The sequence below is a fragment of the Camelus bactrianus genome, chromosome 3 (genome assembly GCF_048773025.1).
Source record: "Camelus bactrianus isolate YW-2024 breed Bactrian camel chromosome 3, ASM4877302v1, whole genome shotgun sequence".
In the NCBI taxonomy this organism is placed as follows: Eukaryota; Metazoa; Chordata; class Mammalia; order Artiodactyla; family Camelidae; genus Camelus; species Camelus bactrianus.
Window position 1 is genome coordinate 12379298 of NC_133541.1, and position 25797 is coordinate 12405094.

General features: G+C 45.3%; 1 protein-coding gene across 1 annotated transcript in view; it reads right to left on the minus strand.

Moving 5' to 3' along the window:
• The window catches only part of ANKH (ANKH inorganic pyrophosphate transport regulator), a 130745-nt gene extending 108928 nt beyond the window's left edge, over nt 1–21817 (minus strand). The window contains exon 1 of the mRNA XM_010957262.3: nt 21200–21817. Coding sequence (XP_010955564.2) covers nt 21200–21295 — 96 coding nt within the window. The 5' untranslated portion in view covers nt 21296–21817. The remainder of the gene's footprint in view (nt 1–21199) is intronic.
• Between the last annotated feature and the right edge of the window lie 3980 nt (nt 21818–25797).

Consider the following 25797-nt stretch of genomic DNA (forward strand, 5'->3'; position numbering starts at 1 on the left):
TGCTTCTGTGAACCAGCTCTGCACGGGGCTGGTTCTTCCAGTCTAGCTGTCCTTCGGATTCACAACAACTGCTGGGGCCACGTCAGCTGAGAGACAATCTACTGGTCAGGCTGCCAGAGTGAGCCTGGGTTCCCCGCCCCTAGTCACAGACCCGGCCTTTCTGACATCCTTAGGATGGAGAATTTCTCCTGCTTCCTGTGGGAGGACCACCTGCTTTCAAATAACCACCAGTCACTAGGAGACTCCCATGAAAAACTACCACTGAAAATCCCATAAGGATTTTTCATTTGCTTTTTTTAAATTTCACGCTCTGTTCTGTGAAGGTGAGAAACTTCAAACATCACGACTGCACCTTTCTGTGATAAAGCGATCATGGCTATTAGAAAGAAGATGACGTGTTATTACGAGGAGAGATGAGTTACAAATTACTTTTAATGACCCGCTGAAAGAAAAATAGTGATTTACCTGCCTCCATTCGCTGCCTCTTCCCACCAAAACAAAACAAACAAAAAACTCCACAAAAAGCAAATGAACAAACAAAAACACACCTCAAGGGAGATAAAAGAAGAAAAATGCTTTCATGCCTAGAAGCTGTCCACCCCTAAAAAGGACACAGCCCACACATAAAATGGTTATTTCTACACTTTGAGAAGCCACAATGACTTAGAGGAGACTACAGTCACTAAGGGATTAATTGCACTGTATTCTCATTCAGTTTGGGTTGAGAGCTTTATTTTCAAAGCTCCACCATTAGCTTTATGACAAATCTATGCTTTGCTTTCTAAGGTCCTCCCCGCTGCCAGCCCCAAATCAACTCCATACAATTAAAAAAAAAATCTGGCTTATTTAAAACAGCCTGTAAATATTTACCATCATGCTATGGGAAACCTCAAACAACAGGAAACTATCCAAATGTTGTCGAGGTTATGTCACCGATGGCTTAATAACCTCAAAAGCGAAATCAATGCAAACAAGTACATATCACGGTTCTGGGTTAAGGAGGATAGGGTTTCATTTACAGAACAGTGTTGAGTGTTGAAAACGTAACACTCTTATTTCCACCATTTTCCCTTTGGACTTGCACCTCAACCTCAGTCACTGAGGACCTGGCATATACTGGAGATCAGATTTCTTCTTCTAATCTTGGGACAGCAGGTAAGTCCCAGATGCATTTTCTCTCCCACCTTCCCGTTTGGATTTTGAGGAGGGAAAGCGTTCTAGTTCTAGCGTATTGTCTCCCTTTGTGTAACGATAAATGATGCAACAAAACCAGAATCCCTGCCCAAAGGACTGTCCCCTCTGACAATGTGAAATATATAGAGACAGTTCATAAACCATGACCACTAAACTTCATTTGCATAGAAATCATTGCAGGTTATGAGCCTACGTATTGGACAGACGGAGGGAGGGAGGGAAGGCGGGCTTAACAGCAAGTGCTCGCTAGCTGTTAGATTACTTATTACGTCAGTGCTGTTCTCTGTTCGGGGCCCAGACTGCGACACAGAGTACGGCACATTAGAAGCATCTTGGTTGGGCCGCAGCTCACTCTGATGACCAAAAGTGCCAAGTGCAGAACGCTCCTCACTAGGAGGTGAGAGCTAATAGCTGGAGGAGCGCTTCTCACCAGGGTTGCTCCTCACATCTGGGTCCGTTCAGTCTGTTTCCAGCCATGGTTGTGCAGGATGAGTCCCTGCTCCAGAAGAAGATACCGGTCAGTCACACAAGATCGCCGTGCACTAAGAAGCTGCTTTAATGGCCACTTGCAGTGCACCCCTAAAGAGAAGCTGGTCTTCTTTGTGGACTCACAGGGCGGAGGGCTGGGAGTGGGCAGGGGTCTCCCCAGCCCTCCGCTCCACCTCCCTGGGTCAGTGCGCCCTGCACGGTTAAGGCCATCTCCGCATCAGGGAGCACCTCAATGGTCACAAATCACTCTGACTTTTTAACCCTTGGGTGACGTCACCTCGAGCAAAAGGCCTCGTTTTGCATGTTTCCTTTCACCAGAAAATGATTTCTCACCCAAACACAAGAATTAACTGTTTTGCAAGGCGGTCTCACTGATGCAGGAAAAACAGATGTGGGGCGTGAGGTGGGCCATGTCCCAGGCCTCGGTTGGGCCCCTGGGATGTGCCCTATCTAGTGTGGGTCCTTGCTTCATGCAGGAAAGAATTCAAGAGCGAGTCACAGTTGAGTAAAGGTAGATTTATTTAGAGAGATACATCGAAAGGCAAGAGAAAGGTCACGAGGTGGGGGGGGCGGTGTTGGGCTCAGATTAGAGTGAAAATAGGTACACACTCCATAGACAAGAGTGCTGGCCTTCTCTGAAAATGAGAGAGAGAGGCGGCCACGAGGCTCCCTGCTGCCAATTTTTATGGGCTCAGTGGCTTCATATGCTAATAAGTGGAAGGACCAGTCTAACTAGCCTGGGGAAGGGGCTGGGATTCCCAGGAAGTTGGCTACTTCCCACTCTTTGACCCTTTGTGGCTAGCCCTGGGACAGTCATGGCGCCTGTGGGCATGTTATTCACCACGATAATATGGTACAATGGGTGCACAGTGAAGCTCAAGGTCTGCTGCAAGTCAACCCTCCCACCGTCTTGAGCCTCAAGGCCGGCTGGGGGTTGACTGTTTCACCATCCTTGCATTAACTGCTGTGTCATTCCTTGAATGGCTGTGCCCTGCCCCCGTCCTGTCTCATCACTAGTGTCTCCATACAACCCGCCGACCGAATGTCATGTTTGTGCCACCAGTGATGCCCCCAGATCCAACACCTGGGTCAGCACCGGAGAGGAGCTGCTCTCCCGGCTGGGGGGTGGCGTGGCATTCTGGTAGCACATTAATGCGCCGTCACCCTTGCGCTAAGCTCGAGCACGGGGTATTGTGCTTTGGAAGAAATTGAAAAGACTCGGTCCGTTGTCCCTCCATTTAGAGGGCCAGGTGTGCTTCAGCTGATAGAAGATGGGGGACATCTGCACTGACCCTGCACAAATCGCATTCACCACATCACTTGTGTGTCCAGGCACGCATTCACTTCATCCAATTGTTTCATTCCAGCCCGTCTGAGGCTCCCTCTGTGCTGAGCACTGTAGGAAGGGAGCCCTGAGGCAGGCTCGGTAGGTGGCATCACACACTGGCCCTGCTTTCCTTCTGGGGCTCGTGGGGAGATGGGGAGACAGACGTGGAACTATGGAGACGCCCTGGACGTGGACGAGGCAGGGAGGGCAGGAGCTCCAGTGCCCCCAGGAAGGGTGGAACGAAGGCTATTCTCTCTGCCCTAGATGCTGTGACAAGGCAAGAAACAGTACCGCAGAAATCGGGGGAACCTAATCTGAAATTGATGAATGCTTGGAAGGAAAAAAAAAAAACACTAAAAAAAAAAGACACCTGATTTATGAAAAGGTGCTGAAAAGCAAGGAAACTGCAAAGTTGGCCAGAAGGTATGGCCACTGAGAGCCCAGGGAGTGTTTTTTTTTCACCTGATGATTAAATTTGATGAAAGTAATATTCTGCAGCATAGATAAGAAGGAACGGGGAGGCACTCACCATCAGAGGAGGGCAGGGAGGGGCAGGGCGAAACCGGCTCGGCAGTTTGGGAAGGCAGAGCCGGATGCTATGATGTTGAAGGAAGAGAGCTAAGGAGGTGAGGTTAGAGTTCCGGGAGGACTGGGACGGACCCTGCAAGTGACCTCAGTGCTGAAGGGGGGCCACTGTCTTCATGAGGACAGAGGGGGCCCTCAAAAAGGAGGCGGGGAAAGCTTAGGCCAGGCAGACACCCAGGGAAGGAAGGCTGCCCTCCCGCTGTGGTCCTCTGACCCGAGCACAGACCACAGGCTCTGAGTCTCACCGCCTCCCTACAATCCAGGCCAACTTCTCTGACTCCAAGACTGGACTCCACGCTCCTCCGTGCTCCAGGATTCCTGCTACGAAGCCCCACCCAGGGCACGAAGGAGGATGGGGCTCACCTCGGAGAGGGGGATGAGGCCAGCGGACCCTCTTGTCCAGGCGTGTCTTCTACAGATGTCCGCTGCTGGTAGCCACACTCTCCTTCCCGGCAGCGTTAGCCCACGTGCCCGTGGACTGTGGAACAACTACTGCGGTCAATGAGAATATACTTTACAAACTGTAAAGTGCTCAAAAATGTGCAGTGTGCACCAGGCAAGGGAAAGGGCAATGCTCATTTCATTGCATTAAAACTGAGTTCCCCTAAAAAGGAGTTCACCTGAGTTTATGATTAAGCTCTCTTTCCAAAACTTTATTCCCTTTCTTGTCCCCTCTGACCTGGATCCTGTGCTAACCGAACACTAATCAACCAGTCAGATGACTGGAATTGCAGTTGTCCACGACATCTATTGTTATGACTGACATTGCTGCCATTAATTTAGTATCATTAACGTACATCAGCAAACAGACGCGGGTTCCTCCAGGGCAAGGTGAGCTCACAGGGCCCCAAGCCATGAACCACTTGGCCTGAGAATCATAGACCAGAGACATCCGGATCCCTTGAAACTAGGATGAAGAAGTGTTACGAGATGATGATTCATCCCAGCTTCTTTGTTTTTCCCCTTTAAAAACACCCCCCCCCCACTCCAAGGCCAAGCTGGAGTGGAGCTCGCTTGGTGCCCTGCAATGAGCCCTTCCTTTGCACAAACACCTGCTCTCAAAGTTTGGCTTTCCGTCCTGCAGGTACATGAGCCCTTGCTCAGTAACAGCATCCTGAAAAAGGAATGTCCACCTCTGCTGAACTGAAAAGAAACAATTGGGTTAAGGATTTGTTTTCCTCCCCCTTAATTTAAGGTATTTGTATTAACATTGGTGAAAGAAAGAAAGAAAAGAAAGAAAAGAAAAGAAAAGAAAAGAAAAGAAAAGAAAAGAAAAGAAAAGAAAAGAAAAGAAAAGAAAAGAAAAGAAAAGAAAAGAAAGAAAAGAAAGAAAGAAAGAAAGAAAGGAAGGAAGGAAGAAAAAAAGAAAGAAAGAAAGAAAGAAAGGGAAAGAAAGAAAAGAAAGAAAAGAAGGAAAGAGAGAAAAAAGGAAGGAAGGAAGGAAGGAAAGAAAAGAAAAAGAAAGAGAGAGAAAGAAAGAAAGAAAAGGAAAGAAAGAAAGAAAAGAAAAGAAAGGAAAGGAAAGGAAGGTATTTGATGTAATATATACATAATTAGAGGTATTCCTTTACAATATGGATATGATCCAATTATAGAAAATATTTTTACTTCCTTAAATTTTCATCTAAGAGCTTCCTAGTAGCTTGGTTTCTTATTATTAAATGCTGTATTTTGCACTATTTTTCAAGAAGGTATCAATGGAATGAAGGTAAAGATAAGCCTAAATCAATAGATACAGGTAGGTGTTTTTAAATTTTACTCTCACTAGAAAACTTAGCAGTAACACCCTTAAAAATAGAATTTGAATGCCACTTAAGGACTAATTAGAGAAAAGGAAACACAAGATGGAAGTGGCAGGGCCCTTAGAAATTAGTAGGCAAGTTAAGACATGATTGGGTCACGCTAAATTATGGGGCAGGTGAAGGAGTAGGAAGCAAACTAACAAACTGGCCTCCCTGATGCTAAAACTGCTTGCTGATTCATTCTTTACCGAGAATAGCTTTAACCCAGAGGCTGTGCTCCAGGAAGGAGATAATGGGCTGATAATCTCAAAAGAATGGACAGACCTTCCCAGACTCATCCAGGTTATGTAACACCCTGTGAAACGTCCTGATCGTTATCACCTTTTCTGTTCCATCCAGTTTTTCTATAAAACCTCAAGACCCCACCTGCAAGATGGGTTCACAGTCTCTAAGGCATGAGTCTGTGACTCCCCTTTGACTGGCAAAGCAATAAAGCAGTTCTTTTTAGATTCTCCCCCAACTCTGCCTCTCTGTCTTTCGGGGTACAGAGGCTGGTTTTGCAGCAACATAGGGAGCAGGAACTTTAAAGTCCAGATAGCTACTGATTGTGACTAGCAGAACAAGTATTTCTCTAGCCATAAAGAAATCAGAGTTATTTTCCACGTGAGAACACTTAAAACTGCCTTCCAAGTTGCACTGACTGGGACAGCTCACCACTAGATTACATCGAGTTACAGGCAGTGGCTTCCCACATCCCATCACCACCCCCAGACCCCCAGCGGTCCTGGGTCCCAGATGCTACAGGAAGCAAGAGTCCCACTGCAGGGGTGTCCAGACACCCCTCTGTGCCTTGGTCTCACACAGTCCACCCAGGAGAACCTGCCCCATCCCACCTGCGAGTTCCACCCCAGGGGATCTGTTTCACATCCATGATCTCTCTTTGGACTCTTGTCAGGTTATCTTCCTGGGACTGTGGGACACTCTCATTTATGAGCTCTCAAATGACCATAATCACAGCTAATGAGGCAGGTGCATCCAGAAGACCTTTTGATTTTAAGTTAACCCAGTCTCTAAGGCACGTGGCACAACCTCCTCCCCTCCCAGCCACCACCACCTTCCCTACATTGTTATTAAAGGTAATTAGGACGAACACTACTTTTCAACATTACTGCTTTTTCTAACAGCATGGTTTTCTACTCCTCATTACAAACAGACAATATTTTAATAACATTAGGGGTTTGTAACTTTGGTTGAGTGGCCTGGAAACCTAACCACGATTTATAAAATTATTTCTACAGCAAAATGTATTCTAAATGAATTTTATGAATTACAGCCAGCCGGTAAGCTGCAGACAATACCACAATCCAAACAAACAAACATAAAGCCATAAAAAGGACCACTCTGAGGCTGGTCCGCTCCCTGCTGTTTACACAGTAAACATTTAATATACAGAGAGTCGGAGCAAAACCTAGGAGCCTCATCCCATTGAATTCCAGATGGCATCTCTCTGCTGTCGCCAGGCACCTGGTCTAACTGTAATATTACCCCTAGCACAGCTCCACGATGGTTCAGATAATCTTGCCTCCCCCCACAGTCCTCCTGTATTCCAATGCCAAATATTTCGAAGTATTTTTGAATTTTCCAATCACTATTTCATTAAGGCAAATGGCTGAGAACTGACTGTATTATAATAAAGCATTTTTCCATTTTGAAGGGAAAAAATGAATATGCATTGTATTTGCATTTAGGTAAAAATGCAAAGAGCTCCCATTTATGGACAATGTAAATGCAGGTGCCCCTGGGGGAGGGAGCCAGAGGAAGAGAAGGGGAGAAAGAGAAGCAATGCTATGCAGGTACCAAGTATTTATCGTAGCCCCCACTCCCCCAACTCTTATGCATAAATTTGCCTTCTCCCTCAGGCAAGCAATTTAAAACATTTCACTAACTCTATTAGCAAATTAACATGACTAAGATGGAACTCACTCTCCTCACTCCAAACCAGCTCTTTTAAAGCTGGGTAACACCATCCTCTGCTTCATCTTCTCCCACCCTCTCCCATCAAGGACCGAGTCCGTTTGATTCTAGATAGCTTTTCTCTGAGCCCTCCCTCCCTGCCCCCCAGCCCTAATCCAGGCTGTCTTCATCTCTCTGGTGGTTGCCAGAAGAGCCTCTTAATTGGTTTCCCTGGCCTCTGGTCTCACCTCCCTCTAATTCATTAGCCACAATGAAACCAAACTCTCTTTCAAATATGCAAATCCAAGCACACCACATTCCCATTCAGAACTCTTCAAAGTTCCCCACTGCCCTTAGGATCAAGGCCAAACTCCTTATGCTGATTGACCGGACCCCTCCTGGTCTGAGTTCTGCTCACCCTGCCACCTGCCCCTCCTAGTCTTGCTCTCTGTCTCAAATATACTCAGCATTGTCATTTTCCACCTGGAACTCTCTTGCTTTCCAGAATAGAGGACACACCATTCTTTTTAGATCTCAGCTCTTAGACTGAACCAAAGCTTCCTTGACCCTTTAAGAAGGGTCAAAGATTCCTCCTACAGGATCCCAGAGTAAACACTCTGAAAAATATCACGAGCCATATCAGTAAACAAAGGATGCTGCGGCCATCAAGTCATCAGCCGCTACCACCACCTCTGACCATGAGGGAGCGGACGGAATTCAGGATGCAGACAAGCAGGCAGCCCAGCCTCTGCACCACCACCCAGTTGTGTGCCTTGAGGGAGCTCAGGATAGGAAAGAACAGGACACTGGCCCTAAATAGCCAGGTGCACATCAAAGGAATGATTTCATGAGCCCAGACCTTTGCACCTTCCCATACATAGAAAAGCGCTAAATTCCTTAATTTGAGATGTCTGGTTTTCTCTAATTAACAGTAATCTGGTGTTCTGACTACCTAGTCTTTGTTGCAAAAACTCCTATATATCCTGGCTTCTCCCTTGCCTGGGCAGAACATCTCTAGAGCAATCTGAGAGGCTGTGTCCTGGGCTCAAGCCTTCAGGAAATCCACCGAATAAAACATAACTCTCAACTTTTAGGTTGTGCATTTTATTTCAGTTGACAACACCCTTTTCTTCCTCTATCTCAGACTTGCACATTCCTTGGTAGATGCCTGCCTGTCTGCTTGCCCTCCTAGATTAATCACTGCACGGGTCAGTCCTTTCTCCTAATCCACCTTTAGTGACTAGCACTGGACAGGCCACATGGTAGGCATCCAAGAAATGTTGAACGAACACATTCATGAAGACCCTCTTCCCTCTGTAATCCATCCCCCTTTTAATAGTGAAAACACTCCAAAACAATGCATTAAGCACCAGGGGAAGTGGGTTACAACTCTCAACTCATTAAGCAGCCACCACACTTTGTTTCAAACACCTTGGTGTGTCACTGCCATAACTATCAGTAACTTGAGAAAGACCTGGTCCTATCTGCATGTCTAGATTAGAGAAGAAGCCAGTGGTACAAGTAACAACCCGCCCTCCCCCACCCCAAACCCATGTCAAACAGCAGCCTGTGATTAAGAGAAAATGAAATTAAACCTATCATTTCAAAATGCACATGTTACCTAAATCCTAGCAACGCAATTAAAACAAAACAAAACAAACAAACAAAAAAACCCAACACTACCGAGCAAATCCAGTCTTAAATGTCTTTTCCTTAAAGTTAAAAAAAAAAAAACCCAACAAAAAACAGCATTAATACTGCTGACACACATGTTGTAAAATCCAAGTGTTTCTAGCATCTGTCCTCCAGCATGCGTCTGCTTGCCTCAACTCAGCTGGCTCTAGTCTAATAAGTCTCCTTAATGCAAGTCACAGAATTAATACAAAGCAAGAAAAGTCAGCTCTAGCCAAGAATGGGTCAAGGTATAGCAGCCCGCCTGGCTTGAAGTCTTAGCAATTCTGCTTTAAATACGGGGCGCACTACATACTTTTCAAAGTTCTTTTGTGTCCAGTCTCTGGGTTGCACTTGCAAACGAAGGTACGGAAACCCTCTGTACCCATTTAACAGCTGGGAAAGCTGAAGTCCCCAGAAGTCAAGTTCTTTGCTCAAAGTCATAGAGCCAGCAGGGGCAGGGATGGAGGTCAAATCCAGAGGGCCTGTCAGGAGCAGGAGCTCTTTCTCTCAGCGATGCTGTGGTCAGCGTGCAGCACTGCTAGAAACTACAGAGGAGAAGCCACGGGAACTCAGTGCGCCTCTCAGTAAGCATGAACTATTTCCCCTCTCCATCCGCTCTGCCGCTCTCTCCAAGGTGGGCTTGGAATAGCAGGGAGACCAGGTTACATGGAAGAAGCCATGGTCGGTGGGCTAGAAAAGAGAGAACATTTTCTCTTCCATTTCCCCTAATGATCACTAGCTCCACTTTCCCCTAGAACACAGTCAACACCAAATATTCTCCTGTGAGGCTCTAAGCATGAGGCACAAGTCAGAGGAGCCTGGCTGCTCCGCAAAGGCGCTGATGACACACACAGCTATTCAATCTGTTCATCTTCAAAGTGGGGAAGATGCCCCCTCGACAGCCCATTCCAGGAGCCCCGGGCAGGACCTGGCAGCTTGGAAGGCCAGTTCATTTCTTCTCCTCTCCCACGTGTTCACGTGGAAAGTTTTGGAAAGCACATTTCTTAAGCATCACTGAATTCAGCAGAAAAAGCACCTTTCTCTGCCTCGCAACCTGTAAGGACAGGTGTCCTCCCAGATGTGCGCAGGTAAAACCAACACACCCCTCCTCCCTGCACTCATGCCTGACCCCAAGCGGAGAGCACATCTGGTCCAAAATGTGCTTCTTGAAAAGAAGGAAAGTCCTGAAAGAGTTTGAAAGTATTACATCATGAAAAACGGAGTTGATCTCTCAGCATTAAAGGAAGGCTTTAAAAAAAAAGAAATCATTTGAAGGAGTTGAGCACCCTGGGGCTTTGAGAGAAATAGACTGTGGGTTCCAGTGCCAGGAGTCCCAGCATGAGAGGGGGGATGTCCGTGGTGGGACAGGGACACACCCGAACATGGCGCCCGAAGGGGTGGGCCCGGACAACTTCCCGCCGGACTGTGGTGTCACACACAGCAGAAGCCTTGAAAAGGTGCCCGTGTGTGGGAGTATTTCCAGTATTAATCCAAAGGCTACAAAGATTTCTGAACTAAAATGGCTCCAGTAACTGAACATCTAATCACATTGGATCAGTTGAGTAAATTATGGTACATCCGTGAGAGAGAATGCCATTAATCATCACATTCGAGATGAATACTTAAAAATCAAGGGACACTGCCTGTGTCCTTGCGTGATGTAACAGCTGGAAAGAGATGACGATGTTGTTTCAAAATACATGCGTGGAAAAGAGATGAGAAGGATGTGCACTAAAAATAATAAACAGCATTATCTCTAGGCAGTGGGCTTGCAGACAATTCTCATTTTCTTCTTGATATTTTTATTTATTTTCCTTCCTTCTATGATAAAAATGGACTAATTAACATTTTTTTTAAAAGAGAGATCCTCTTAAAAAGCCACTGGCTTTCTTTCATTTTTTTTAAATCCTAACTTTATTTATTTATTTATTGCAATGAAGATTTTCTTTTACTTTTTGGGGGGGTAAACAAAGTTTATTCAAGGAAAAGCAACTCACTGAGAGATAAAACCATTTTAAAGTTTACATATTTTGCTGTTCATTGTTTCTAAGAACAGCTTAGAGCTTTAGCTTTTCAAACTTCCATAGTTATCACACGAATAAAGGCAACTGGCTTTCTGAGTAGCTATGAAGTTAATGAAAATTCTTAAAATGTTGCTAAAACATACATAACACACAATTTATCATTTTAAGCATTTTAAGTGTACAGCTCAGTGGAATTAAGTACATTCACAATATTATGCAGCCATGAGCACCGCCCATCTCCAGAACTCTGTCTCCCCAAACTGAAACTCTGCACCCCTTAAACAGTAACCCCCACTTCCTCCCTCCCCCAAACCCTGGGAAATGCTATTCCCCTTTCTGTCTCCATGAATTTAGACTGTCATAGGTACTGTATCTGAGTGGAAGCCTCCTTCCACACACGCAAAAGCATGTTCTTTTGTGTCTGGCTTATTTCACTTAGCAGAATGTCCTCCAGGTTCATCTCTGTGTAGCATACATCATAATTCCATTCTTTTCTTTAAGGCTGAATAAAGAGTCCATTGTACGTATGTACGTATGTTGTTATATGAGGCTAGCTTTCCAAACAGACTTTAATTTTTAAATTAAATTTTAAAGCATGTCTGAAAATCAAAATGATGAGCAGTTCACATAACTAAAGGGTGTATTATCAATTGAAGAATTAAAAACACCAAATCGTACAAAATGAGGGGAGGAGTTATTTTACACAGAAAGTCAAACTCTCCACCTGCCTTAAATCCACTAAAATCCACAATATTGAGCCATATTTTGCAACAGGAAAGGATAAGAGTGCTACACCCTCTAATGACAATGAGTGGCCTCAAACTCAGTCATCTGGGACCAAATGCATGTCATTTCGTATGAGCAATTAAAAAGGCTTGCTGCAGCACTCGGAACAGCGGACGCTTCGGGAAGGGGCGCCAGACACCTCTGGGCTGATGGAAACGCTCCCTATCTTGATTGGGGAGTGGCTTATATACGGGGGTGCAGTTGTCATTTGTCAAAACACATGGGCCTGTGCACGTAAGAGCTGTACGCCTCACTGTATATAAATGATACTTTGATGTTTTAAAAAGGAAAGAAAAACAGGTTCACCAGGCTCCTCCTCTGAAAGAAGACATATTAAACCTAAAAGAAATTAGACTAAATAAGAATTTGAGGACAACAAAAGGGGTCCTGCAGCTCAGCTACTGATGCTCAAAGCCGTGGGGTGCTTTAGGGCCCTTCGGTGGATCTCTCTGGTCCCCGGAACAGAGTTCAAGCTCCTTCCTCCTCGCTGCTGATACACTGGTTCATCTAGGGAAGCTTGGTAAACACCTGGACTAACTACCAACAATGCCAGGGCACCTGCCCAGGTTTGGTAAACAGCCCAAAATGTGTGCAGCCGAGGTGGCATTAACACCCACAGGTGTGAGCCTCAGCGTGGGAGTAGTGGCTCCAGGTGACACAAGGCTGCATCAGAAGAGGAAGGGGTGAGAACTACCACCCATCCCAAGAGGAAATCAAGGGCTCTGCGAGAGCTTGAGGGAACACAGTCGAATGTCAGGTCTGGAGCTGAGAGGAGACCCTTGACTCCCTTATTTTGGACCAAGCTGGCGAGCAAAGGGGTCTTTCCAGTTGCTTCTGTGCTGGACCTGGCTAGAATCACGGAGGTAAAAGTTACCTCTTTCTTACGAAGCGTGGTTATCTGTTACTCTCTTCTGCACTGTTTGTCCTTATAAAATGTCAAGTTTAGGCCACCCATCGTGGGAGGCCGCGGTGTCCCAGCCACGGTGAATTTCCTGCCAAACCATTTAAAGCACTCAATTTCTTTTTCTTTTCTTTTCTTTTTTTTTTTTTTTTTTTGTAATCTGCTATTTTAGATTCCCCACACCACCATTCCCCTCTATTAAAATGCATGACCCAGTGGCCAACAGATCTCCGGGTTGTTTACAGAGCAGCAGTCAAGAGCATACAAACTTCCTATCACCTTAAAGACAGCTTTGAAAACACAAAACAGCCACACCTAAGCCAAATGGCAGATGAAAAAAATGACAGTCTGGGACTCAAACACTTAAAAACAAACAAACAGAAACTGACCAGGGATCCAGACAAGCATACTGATGGGGACTCATCATCATTGAGTTAAGACACAACAGGAGTGACCCACTCTTGTCCTGTAACTGCTCCCGCTGGACCACGAACCTTCTCACATCCTGGGAAGATAATGGCCACAAAGCCAACTTCTGCCCCCTCTCCTCCTGGACTCAGCTTGCTCCCTAGAAAAACATCTCCTTAACCTGCTAGTAAACATCCTGCTTTTCAGCCATTTAATTCTCACTGAATGTCCCAAGAGCCTCACCTCACCCTTCCAGGCGCCTGCAAGAGTTCTTATCCTGGGATTCCCACCTTCACTTTTAACCACCCCCCAGCCTGGAGTCACAGGTCTCCACTGCCAGCTGCAGTCTCCATCCAAGTAGGATGACGACAGGCAAACTGGAGCCCGAAAGGCACAGGAAGTGCTTTTCCTGGGAACGTGGGCTTGGAGGTGGATGGGGTGCCCTTGCATCCTTATGCTCAAGAAGAAGGAACCATACACACGGCCCCTCCTCTGACCCTGAGGTTGGGGACAGAGATGAGGACCCATGTCAGTAAGAGAACCATGCATTCACACCTACAGACCCACCTACAGAAAGGCAACCTGTAACAGCGCCAGGCGTCAGACTCATGGAAAACCTTGCCAATACTGTGATCTCAAAATCCCACAAAAACTGTAAAAGCCAGCTAGGACCTGTGAGCTAACTTAGACCAAAATATACTCCCCACACAAGAAACGAAGCTGGCCCATCTGGCCCCTGGGACCACGTGGCATTTCTTGGACCAGATGTACGAGCTGTGTCTTGACCACTCATTATCTAAGGGAATAAATACTGCCTTTGCCCTGACAAATAGTAGTTAGTTCCCTTCCCAAGATGGACTCAGAAAACATTTTTGGCATGGAGAAGCAACCATATAGAACCAGAAAGCTGCGATGCAGAAGGCTTCAGCTGACTGAGATAACTATGGTCTTTGTCATTTTAAGCTCATCTGTTCTCAGCATCGTGAGCAGTATTTGGTTGTTGGAACAGCAGCAGAATGTCCCCCAAACCATGGAAACAGCAGAAAGAAAACAAAACAAAACCCAAACCTGGGGTTTGTATGGCTTGATAGGAAGTCTGCTAATTCCTTTATCTTGTGGCTGTATTCTCATCTTTGCAGATGGCTGCTATCTGCTTTGGTGACAGGAGTGTGCAGAGAGACTGAGGCAGAGTGACAACCTCCCGATGAGAACAACCTCTACACAGCTCACTGATTTATCGCCATGACCAGACCCACTGCGTTACTGCCGTTATCTGAGCACCTTGCCATGTGTCATCACAACGGCTCTGGACAGTAAGGCCTTCTGCTCTGTGATGCTCTGACAGCAAAAGTGTTCCACGTAGGTTTTCTTAACAAGGACCTAACCGGAGAGCAGGGGACGTGTCAAGTCAGGCAATACTTGCCTAAGTCACAGTTCGCTTACCTGAAATTGACTTGAGAATCTCCCCAGGACAGAAACAAAATTAGGGCAAGGCAGAGCAGAAGAGCGAAGTGTCCCAAAGTGTAAATGCTTTTTTCCCCGGGGAGGCCTCCAAAATTATTTTTTCTTCATTTTTCCATGGAATCCTAATGAATTTTAGTTTCTCGGGCCAAGAGCAGGTTCAAAGCAGGAAACTAAAAAGCAAGTATTCATTCTGTATATTTTGTGTTTGCATTTTGTGTTTGCATCTAATCCTAAACTCCCAATTTACCTCCCCCTGTCACCTTTCTCCTTTGGTAACCATAAATTTGCTTTCTATGGCTGTGAGTCTCTGTTTTGTAAATAAGTTCATTTGTGTCATTTTTTTTTAGATTCCACATATAAGTGATATATCATCCACTGTATAGCACAGAGAAATATATTCAACAACTTGTAATAATCTATCATAAAAAATATGAAAAATAATATATGTATAACTGAATCACTATGCTGTACACCAGAAACTAACACAACATTGTAAATCAACTATACTTCAATAAAAAAGCAAGTATTCAACACATATTAGCTATTTTTATTAATAATTATTTTATTGTTTTTATTTTACCAGTTAGTGCCCAACTCTTTGTTAAGTATTTTGAATATCACCTGTCAGTGGATATCCTGTCAGCCGATCATCCAACACAACATTCACAAGCCACCAAAAAATGTCCATCGCTTTTAGTATATAGTATTTATTCAATAAGGTAGAGAAATGTGCAGTATAGATTTCTAGCAACAATAATCTTGTACTGAAAAAAGAAAAAGAAAACCAGTGATCTGCATTTTAAAGGGTGAGCTTCAGTTATCAAGAAAATGCACTCACAGAGGTAGCCCGTCTCCAGGAAATGCTGCACAAAACAGGGTTTTCTGTGCTTCTGTTGCATCTCCACATCAACTAATAAAGTCACAGGTATTAAAAAAATACCAGGTTGATTTCTTAAAATGGAGACATGACACAAGGCACTTCTGGTATGAGTTTAATGAGGTCTATTTATTCCAGCTCACATAGGACATTAAAAGGATGATTTCCCATCCGTGATCTCTTGCTCTTCCATCCCAACAAAACCTGCCCTGCTGCCCCAGGTCACACAAGGTAGAGCAAAATGACCGGGAAGCCAATTCTTGGCCACTAACATAAAATTGGGCTCATGACATCAAAAAAGGGAGATGGTACCGTGGATAGACACTCCTTGGTACACTTTTAAAACCGCTTTTAAAGGATTTGATGTACTATGAGAAAGAGATTTAGCTACTGTCTCATGGTATGAAGGATCCGATTATCTTCAGAAGGATGTGCTTTGGAAGAAGTCTGACAAAGTAGCAGTTAGAGTTAGGTTGGTCACTGAACCACCTCAATAAATAAATGAGTCAAGAAACAAACCGCTCAATTATACCTTTGTGGCTCTAGAAATAATCTACTCACCTAAGTGCAGTGAGAGGTACTTTAAATGCAGGAGTACATCTAAAGAAAACTGGGAAACACAGTGGAGAAGCGAGTATCAATTGGACTAAGGAGGTCACAGTGCCCTTCACTAAATATGGACTGCCAGTGACCTCATCTCCTATGTATGAATGAGAAATGGAAATAGGCACCAAGTTATGCCAGGCACAAAGCCCAAGGCAGCCAGAGAGAACGCATTATCTACTTACTGCACAAAGATGCTCTGTGAAACACACATACATGTATATATGCGCGCGTGTGTGTGTGTGTGCGTGCGTGTGTGTGTGCGTGTGTGTGTGCATGTGTATCCTCAATTATGTCAAAAAAAAAAAATTGGCAGGAGATACCCAAAATGTTAAAGTTTTTCTCTTTTTCAATTTAGAGTGGAATTAAAGGTATTTATACTTTTTTCCTCCATTTAAAAAATAACCAAACTTTAAACAGCATGCATAACTTTTATAATTAGAAAAAAAAAAAGGTTATTTTGAGATCTATTCCATTAACATCAAACAGACTGGAGGGTAAAAAAGTCCCCCATCTACAGTTACTTAGAAATTTAACCAGGGATTTACTCTTTTGTCTGTAAGCACTTTGGAAAGTGGTGCATCCAGTGGACACTTTTGTTATTCCTTAGGGTGAGCGCTGCCTGGGGAGGTCTCTTCCATCACTCAGTGACCTTGAATGGAGAGTCTCTTCCGGGTCGTGGCCAGTGCCAGGCACAACACTCACTTCTTAAACATTCCTGTACCTCCTGGTTTAACGGTGACGTTTTCTAGGGGGTGGGGGTGCATTGCTCTGCTTAGTAGACAAGGAGAACATTGATCAAGCTCCTCTTCCTGGTCTTTTCTTTTTTCCCATTTTGTGATGTTGGTAATTTGAGACCTTCTTATACCATGGAGGCCTAACTCTAGGTTTCTGAAGTTAGAAAGGGGGGCTGAAGAAACACATCTCACTCCAATATGTAACAATGCATATACAAAACTCTTCATTCACAGATAAATCCCTTGGGTCTCTGAATGATCCTATTGGACCCACCCAAACTCAGTCATTCACCCAGGACCATCCGAAATACCTCAGGTTATCACTTGAGGGTCAAAGAGGAGACCAGGACCTGGCACTGGCAGAACACATTGCTTCTTAAGTGAGAAGATTTCAAGTCTTCATAGCAAAGCTGTCTTTAATATTTTGAGTGTCATTAGGTACCTTTAAAAAAATCACTGATTTATTCTACATAATTTGGTGAACTTGGCTTTTAGGGAGTGCAAAGACTTTCTAAGTTTAATTTTAAACAGAAATCACTGTCCTTTGAATATGGTGAGAACAAAGGGACATTTGTCCCAAATACATTGTCCAACATATACCTTAGTGTCTTCTCTCTTTCCTTAGCAACCTCTGCTGCTCTAATGATAAAGATTTAAGTGATTTCTGAATAACTTTATTGTGAAGTATCAGTTGTTGCTTATCTTTCCCCCTCCTTTTTAACCAAAGGCTATGCCAATCTCATCAAAATAAGATACAGCATTGGTTTCATTGTTTATCTGGCTACTCTGGCCCTTCTTACATGAAACTCGGTCACAATCTCCCTTTCCTGAGAGTCCTCATTATGAGTGTGTTACATCCATTGAGACTTTAAAATTCAAATATGACAGCTGAGATTAAATTTAAACCAAGGCTGGGCCTCAAAAAAGCCAGAACTTACTTCCAAATTTCTAAGAACTCCTGGGCGGGTCTCAGTGAGAAAGCAGAGAGGAGAATGGCTAAGGACCAGGCGGCCACGGTTTGAACCTCGACTCCGTCGGGACTGCCTGTGTAAACCTGCACAAGTGTATTAACACTCCTGGCCTCTTATTCTTTCCTCATACGTAACATGCGCTGAGATGTTCAAAGCACAGACTCAGTGATCAATGAATGGGAGTGATGATTTTTTTTTTTTTTTTTTAGTGGAGGGAGGTAATTAGGTTTATTTATTTATTCTTAGACGAGGTACTGGGGATTGAACCCAGGACCTCATATATGCTAAGCATGCTCTCTACCACTTGAGCTGTACCCTCCCCCCAGCAATGATTATTCTTGATTCTCCACCTGTACAAATTGAGATAAAATGAAAATTCTGCACACTCTGCAATTATCATAAAGTGTTCTACTCATCTAAACGGTTTTACAAACATTATTTTAGTTTCTGCAGTAATAGATATATTCTCATTTTATTCTGTGGTGCCTATCCTATGCTTAATATTAAAAAGCAAGTTGTTCGATTCCAGATAGCTTTGTTCTCAGTGTAGACTTCAACACGTGCCCCCACCCCCAAATTACTGCCACCACCAAAATTGAAAAATGTGATAATCTATTTTGTTAAAATAAATATTCCTTAATATTCTGGTTTCTTCCTTGACTGAGCTATAACATTACAGGACAAGCTATGCATAACAGATAATAACATTCATGGAAAATATTGAGAGAGGCCCTGGGTGGTTTCTTCACACCCCCATGCCCCACGCCAACACTAACAGCCCTGAGATGGTTGATGTGTAATTCCCTTACTCAGTCCATGTGCCGCTTATGCAAATGTCAGTGGAATCTTGTATTTAGCTGGATTTTCATTTTAAAAGTCCTGTCCACCTTTTCTATAGAAACCACAAACTGATATGTTTATAATTTTTAAAAACCCCTCATTTAAGAAACATAAAATGATTTCACTAGCCTTTTGCTTTTGACAATTCAGAGACTTAAAAGCTATGAGATGTTTTATATTCTTAATCTTGCATTTCTTCATCCTCTCGAAAGCTTGTGAACCAGGGAGTGTTTTAACCTTTGGACTCCTGCATCACTCCTGTGTTGCTTTAGGCTTAGACAATTACTGAAACATGAATCATTATTTCACTCACAGCAAGGTGAAATACACCTGCCCACTCCGAAAGCATGGTAGAAACTTACATGTGTCCATCTGTCTAGAAGAACTCGACAAAAGTCCATGTTAAGAGCCTCACACTTTCAGAAGTCTAATGTAGACCCACTTTTGCAAATAGGTTCATTTTCCCTCCTCTTTACTGTGCCTCAAAACTTGAGGTAAAATGCTCTTTTATTCATAATCCACACATGACCAGGCCACTCTAGCTCACACTGCAATTCTTGCCCTTCCATTTAATAGTAAGAAAAAGTAAGCTCTGTGCTTTTCACCCTGTGCCATTTGGCAAAATTATCATCTGGTGCCAGAAGGCAAAGCAAGTATCCATTTCTTCCCCCATCTCTCCATCCCAAACTCTGATAAAATATCTCCACCACCAGGCAGCCTGTAACCTCATAAACACACAGGCACTTAAGGGATAAGGACCTCAAAGGATACTTGTTGATAAAACTTGCTTTTCTGCAACTAGACAGCTTTTCTAGCACTTTGCTTATGTCACCTACGATAAGGAGGTTAGCAATGTCTCAAGGATGAGTTTGAATTATTAGACCCACTAGGCTAGACCTCCTGTATATTTGTCTCTTATGTCTAGCCTCCCTTTTGTAACCTCTGGGAGACCCTATCCCTTACACTAAAATCCAGTCCTTGTATGAAATCAAGGCAGATGTGAGGCAATACTGTGGTATGTTTCAGGCCATTTAACTATGGCAAAGATACTCATCTCTCCCAGTTATACCTGCGTAACTAACACACACGTGTGCTACAGTTCAGGGAGAAGAGATTCAGTGAGAAGCGATTCAGTGAGAAGCCTGGGCTCTCTGACAACCCTCAGGGCAGCTCCAAGAAGATAAGCCTTAAAATAGTAAAAGGTGGAGGTGAACATGCAGCCCTTATCTAAAATGTGCCATGGAATAAATTCAGGTCTAAAACCCTTTTCAAAGATTAGAGGAAACGCCCAAAGTCACCAGTTAATTATGCAAGAAGGGGAGGTGGGCAGGGAAAAAAGTGGAGCAGCAGAGAGGCCCTTCGGGGACCCTGGGGAGGTACTGGCAGAGCAAAGTGGCAACAGAAAAGATACAATATTTCATCAAAGGAAATTATCTGGCTTACTAGCCAGACACAGAGGTTATGCTACATTGTGAACTCTTGTCAGCAACAAAATTAGAAGCAGAAAGTAGCTTACAAGGTGGGCTAAGTCTTAGGGAGCTTAAACCTTGCAATCTATCAAAAGTTCTGAGCACAGACAGACAAATGCAAGCAGATATTCAACAAATGGAGGAGTGAAAAAAAAGCCTTCTGAAAAAAAATTTTTTTTAAACTCAAGGTGCATCAAAATAGGTGCCTTTTCTAAATAAACATTTTTTGAGGTTCCCTCACTTAAAGGAAAAGAAATAAGGCACTACGACAGCAGAAGAGCTGTTCAATCCCACCCCGGGGCCAGTTCTGACACCTGACACCTGCCCATCAAGGTGACAGGCTGCCCCCCTCAACCCTCCAGCCTCTTCCCAGCCTTAAAAATGCAAATGCACCCCGCTGAAGGCCTGCGAAAACGGTCCCCATCGGCAAAGTGCAGAGTCCCAATGCCCCGCTGCTGGAGAGTCTGCAGCGCTAGATTTGCAATGACGCCACATGGAAAGAAATGGGGGAAAACATGAAAAAGAAACAAGGATGAGAAGGCAACAAACAAAAATGTGCTCCCCTTCTCTGGTGGTCCAAGAGGGGGGAAAAAAGAAACCCCAAACCAGAGATGGCCAGTGGTCGGCTTATCAGGACACGTTTGGGACACCTCTATTCCATACCTCAGCTTAAAAAAATATATATTACAAGTACCTGGGAAATCAACTTGGACACATTCTAATACAAATCATCACCATCACCACAAACCCGGGCTAAATAAAACCCCAGCACTCGAGCTATCAGAAACTACATTTTACTTACAAACCAAAGGTTTACATAATCACAAATTACATAATACTCTTTCTGTGCACTAAAAACCCTTCTATAGGTGAAGCGCCAAACCCTCCGGTCTTTTAACATTTTCCAGGGAGAGCTGGAAAAGTCTGCTGAATAATTGGGGGGAGGGGGAATGGAATGCTGGAAAGTCATCCTTGACAAACAGTAAACCCAACCAAATGTTTCAGGATAAAAAACGACTCGGAGCAGGTGACTTTCCTCTGCCCCCATCCTCGACCGCCCAGGCGTCTACGGCCAAGGTAGAAGGAGCAGGGTGAGGGGTGTGGGGCGCGGGGCGGCGCTGCCCGGGCCGGGCGGGGGGCGCGGCCGGGGCTTACCTGCTCCCCGAAGTCGATGGCTATGTTGGTGATGCCCAGAGGCACCAGGAACCGGATCAGGGGCCAATAGTGCGTGAGCGCCGGGAATTTCACCATAGTCCCCGCCGTGGGCTGACCCCACACACATCTGCCGCCGCGAGGGGACTCTGCCGGGAGGCGCGGGCCGAGCGGGCCGAGCAGGGGTGCGGGGGGACGGAGGCCGGGTCCGGCGGGGCCTCGGGACGGCGGCGGCGGCTCCTCCTCGCGGCTGCGGCGCCCTCTCCAAGCACGGCTGCTCTAGCAGATCGGCAAGCTCAAGTCCATCCCTGCTGCCCTCCCACACAACAAAGATCTGCCGGGAAAAAAAAGAGGAGGGACGGCGGCGGCGGCGGCGGCGGCGGCGGCGGCGGCAGCGGCAGCAGAAGGTTCTGCTGACAGCGGCTCCATTATAAGCGCTCTGGGGCCCGGAAATAAATAACCGCGCGCACGAGGCGCCGCCGCCGCCGCCGCCGCCACCACCACGGTGCGGAGGAAATCAGGGGCGGGCGCGGAGGCGCGGACACCGCTGGCGGCCCCGGGGGCGGGAGGACGGGCGGGCGGCGGCCTGGGGAAGGGGCCGGGCGGGCGGCGCCCGCCTTCCCTCCGCCGCCGCCTGCGCTCGGCGCGGCCGCGCGGGGCGCTGCGCACGCACAGGCCTCGGGGCCGCCGCATCCGCCGCGTCCGGGCGCGCGGGGTGGGACTCACCGCGGTACCCCTGCCGGCCGAGGGCGGCGGCGCGAGGCTGCGGGGGAAGCGAGCTGGGGGCGGCGCGCCATCCAGAGCCGGAGGGCGCCGCGGGGGGAGCCTGAGGGGCGGGCGCAGCCAGGGATCGGGAGGCTCCCCGGGGCCCTGCGGCCCGGCCCTGTCGCCCCAGCTTTGTGGGGCCCGCGACTGGGGTGCCCGCACAGCCCCGGGAAGGGCCGAGACGTGTGAGAAACAGGCAGCAGGGGCCGGCGACCTGAGCGCGGACGCACGTGGAGAGATGAGGCGCGCAGGGGCCGAGAGGGAGCGAGTTTGGGAAGCCCCCCTCCACCTCCCTGGCGGGCGCTGCGCGGGCCCTGTCCCCCGGTGGCCGCCTTGAGGCGGGTGGGGACGTGCGGAGGAGGCCGTTCCCGGCCGGAGACCTGCTTCGGGCCCATCTGGAGAGCTGGAGGCCCTGGAGAGATGGGTGTGTCGCTCTGGGCCGGCGGGAGAGACCGAGAAAAGGAGCATCTCTCAGCGTGTCCAAGGGCGATGGTGACCCGCATCCTGGGGGAAAATGTGCAGAGGGCCGCAGGGACGGTCCCCGCAGGCACCCGGGATGTCGGGGGCTGCCCTTTGGGACGCTCAGATCTGCCTCCAGCAGAGTTTGCTAACTGTCAGCTGAGAGTCCCCTCACTGCACCACTGCTGGAGGCAACAACAACAAAACTCGAAAAGTGTGTCTCTGCAATAAAGGAGAAAAAGAAAAATCTGTTTTATAATACTGTGCCCCAGTGATTTCAGGATAAAGAATAGTTGTGACGCTTTACCTAAAATTAAGAACAGCGTGGCAGCAAAGTCAGCATCTGTCTCAGCACCCAGCGCTCGATGACCGGAGGGCTGAGGCCCCTGGAATGAAAAGCACCCAGAGGAGGGAGGGATTGCGTGCGTGGAGATCTCTGTACAATAGAGGGGAAAGGCTTCCCGTGCAGGACGGGCTTCGCGCGCGACCTGTGGTCTCGCAAAGGGCCTGGCACTTAGAGGGAGCTGCGCTTGGCTTAATGCTCTGCTGTGGCCCTCTTGAAATTAGTAATTTTTAAAAGAGGGTCCGGCAAACTGTGCAGCCTGTCCTACTCATATTATTTTGCACTACCGTCCCCCATTCATCTTTCGGTTTACGAAGCATAATGAATTAATTCATTATTAAAACTAATAAGTAAATCTTGCACCTAGAAAGGAGCCTGTTACCTCGAATTTCGCATCGGAAAGCTTGTATTCATAGTGAGCTTGAGACCTCGACCTCCAGGGTTCACGTATTTCACAATTATTTGAAAATATCCCATGTTTTCTGCCCTTGAAAAGACCTTTTAGAATTCCACACAGAACAGGGCCTTGAGAAATAGGAAGCTAATTTACCTTGCAGCTCTGATGTAACCTCAGATCACATCCCCTATAATTAAAATGAAATTCTGGTAATTATTTATTGTGTTAGATGTATCCAGTAGTATTATTTTAGAGATTTCCCAGCAAAACAGGAAGTTCTCGTGTGCGGGACTTTCCTCAACAGCAGGTTCCTGAAAGGTGTGTTTTAATAGAGTTGGATCTTTATTTTAAATATCCGAAGAGAGCCTATTATTTAAAGGAATTCTCAGGGAAGGAGTTTTTTTTTTTTTTTCTAAAGCAAATATCATCTTACGGTTTATCCATTCTGTAGTCTAGCAATTTTACCTTAAACAATCTAATGACACTGACCTTTGTCTAGAACGTGGGGTTGATGAGGTTCTCAATCGATCCTCAGGAAGTCTCGTTTGCTTTGGTTGGTCCCTGGACAAGGACAGGCCAACCTTGCTGTGCTGACTGATGCAGTCGCACACCTTTGGTCTTAAGGAGGAATGGCGAGAAAGTTCCAGTGAATCAATGAAAGGTCATCATCCTTGTTTAAGCACTCTAAGTATACTTTTTAAAATAAGTGATTTAATAGTGCCATCTTGATTATGGCTAAGAGCACTTTTTAGATTTGAAAGGGCTTTGAATTTCAGTCACACTATAGCATTGTGGAACTGAATGGAACAATTAATTACTTTTTTTTTTTTTTGGTCAAAGAGTCAAAAATCAGGTAGATTTCAAGGGGAGTTTTTGGCCTCTCTCTCTTCCTCTTTTAAACTCAGCAGTTGTTTGAAAAGATGTCTAGAATACAGGTGATGATAATGAATGGGAAATTTTTAAAATTACCCAGAACCCAAGGAGAGATCACAGAGTCATTTAAATTAGATTCAGAGAGTGTTCTCTTTCAGAGGGTACAGCTTTACTTTCCTTTTACAAGGTTTTTAGTTTAGATTTGATTGCTTTTGGCCAAAGATTGGTATAAGATTTACAGACTGTATACTCAACCATGTAAGAAAAAAATTATGTGCATATAGGAAAAAATACTGGAAGGAACCACGCTCAACTATTAACAGTGGTTAGTTACAGCTGCATAGTGTTAGTACTTATTTTTCTTTTATACTTTTCAGTATTGACCAAAATAGGCATATGAAAGTTTATAAAAAGAAAAAGTGTTTTTAAAAAATATTTGCAAAACTTCCTTAGAAGTACAAGTTAGCATTGATTTCACAGCACGGGAAAAGTTATTCTTCCCAAAACAATTTCATAAACGACCAACAATATGCTATTATTTTAATGCCTAAAATTATTAACGCCAAGTTTGGAAGACACTAATGTGAAAAAGAGAAACTAAAAGTTACATACACGTCTGATTTACTTTTTTTCTGTAGTTAGTCATAAATGGATATGCTCACGTTACCCACAAGGAGTATTAGCTGCAAAGGACAGAATAAAAGATCTTGTTTAAGATCCAGTTTGAGAACTCTACAACTCATATATCCTTGATTTGAGGAGCCCAATGGTGTCACATTGGAAACATAGCAATGGGCATGGTCTGGAAGCAGCTGCCATAAATATTTGTGTGGGATGGGCTTTATACAGTCATCCACACTGGGCACACATGATTACCCCATGTCATATACTCAGTGTAACCAATTTACTCAACACATGGTTTTGATGGAAGGTTTAGTCCCAAATATTGATGTCTAGTTTTGAAATGATCAGTAAACCCTCCAAGATATAGAGTAGATATAAATCCAAGCCTTGTGGTTCTCCATCTGGGCCTAGTGCAGTTTTACTGCATGGCTCACTGTAAATATGGTCGGGGGAGCTTCTGATTCTACACTACTTAATTATGTTTCTATAAATATTGTCCTATTTGATGCAGTCATGATTTCTGCCTGTTTTCAAGCTTCCAGAGAGCAAAAGGAGAAGTCATATCTTTCCCCAAACTTCAGGTTTTACTTTTGTCGTCTCTGTGTCATTCCAGCCCAAACCCTAGTTATAATTTGACTGGCCTAATTATCAAAGCCAATTTGTGTGCTCTCAGCGTATTCCAACAATTGGAGGTAGGAGGTGGGTGTCATGGGTAAACGATCCTGAAATCGAACATCTGCTGTAGATAAGCTAGACTTTGCTAGTTACATTCAGCCAAGAGTTACAGTTTTCACTTTTAATAACTTCTTCAATAGTATTTGCAAAGGGACCACACAGATGCTTCAAAATGTTGTGCTATGAAAACGGATGGAGAAGATTTCTACATACTGATATGGAGGGAGCTGCAGACTATTTTGATAAGTGAAAAAAGTGAGGTGCCAAACCATGAAATGGAATGCTATTTGGGGGTGTCAAAGCAGAGAGAAATATGAGTATGTTTGTATGTGCCTTGTGTATTTGCTTTTATTTGTGAAAAGACACAGTGGAAATATAAACAAAAATGATTCAAACGTTTATCTTTGGGGGAAAAAAGAGACCAAGGTGGAATAGAGATGGAGGAAGGACTTCTCTGAATGTACT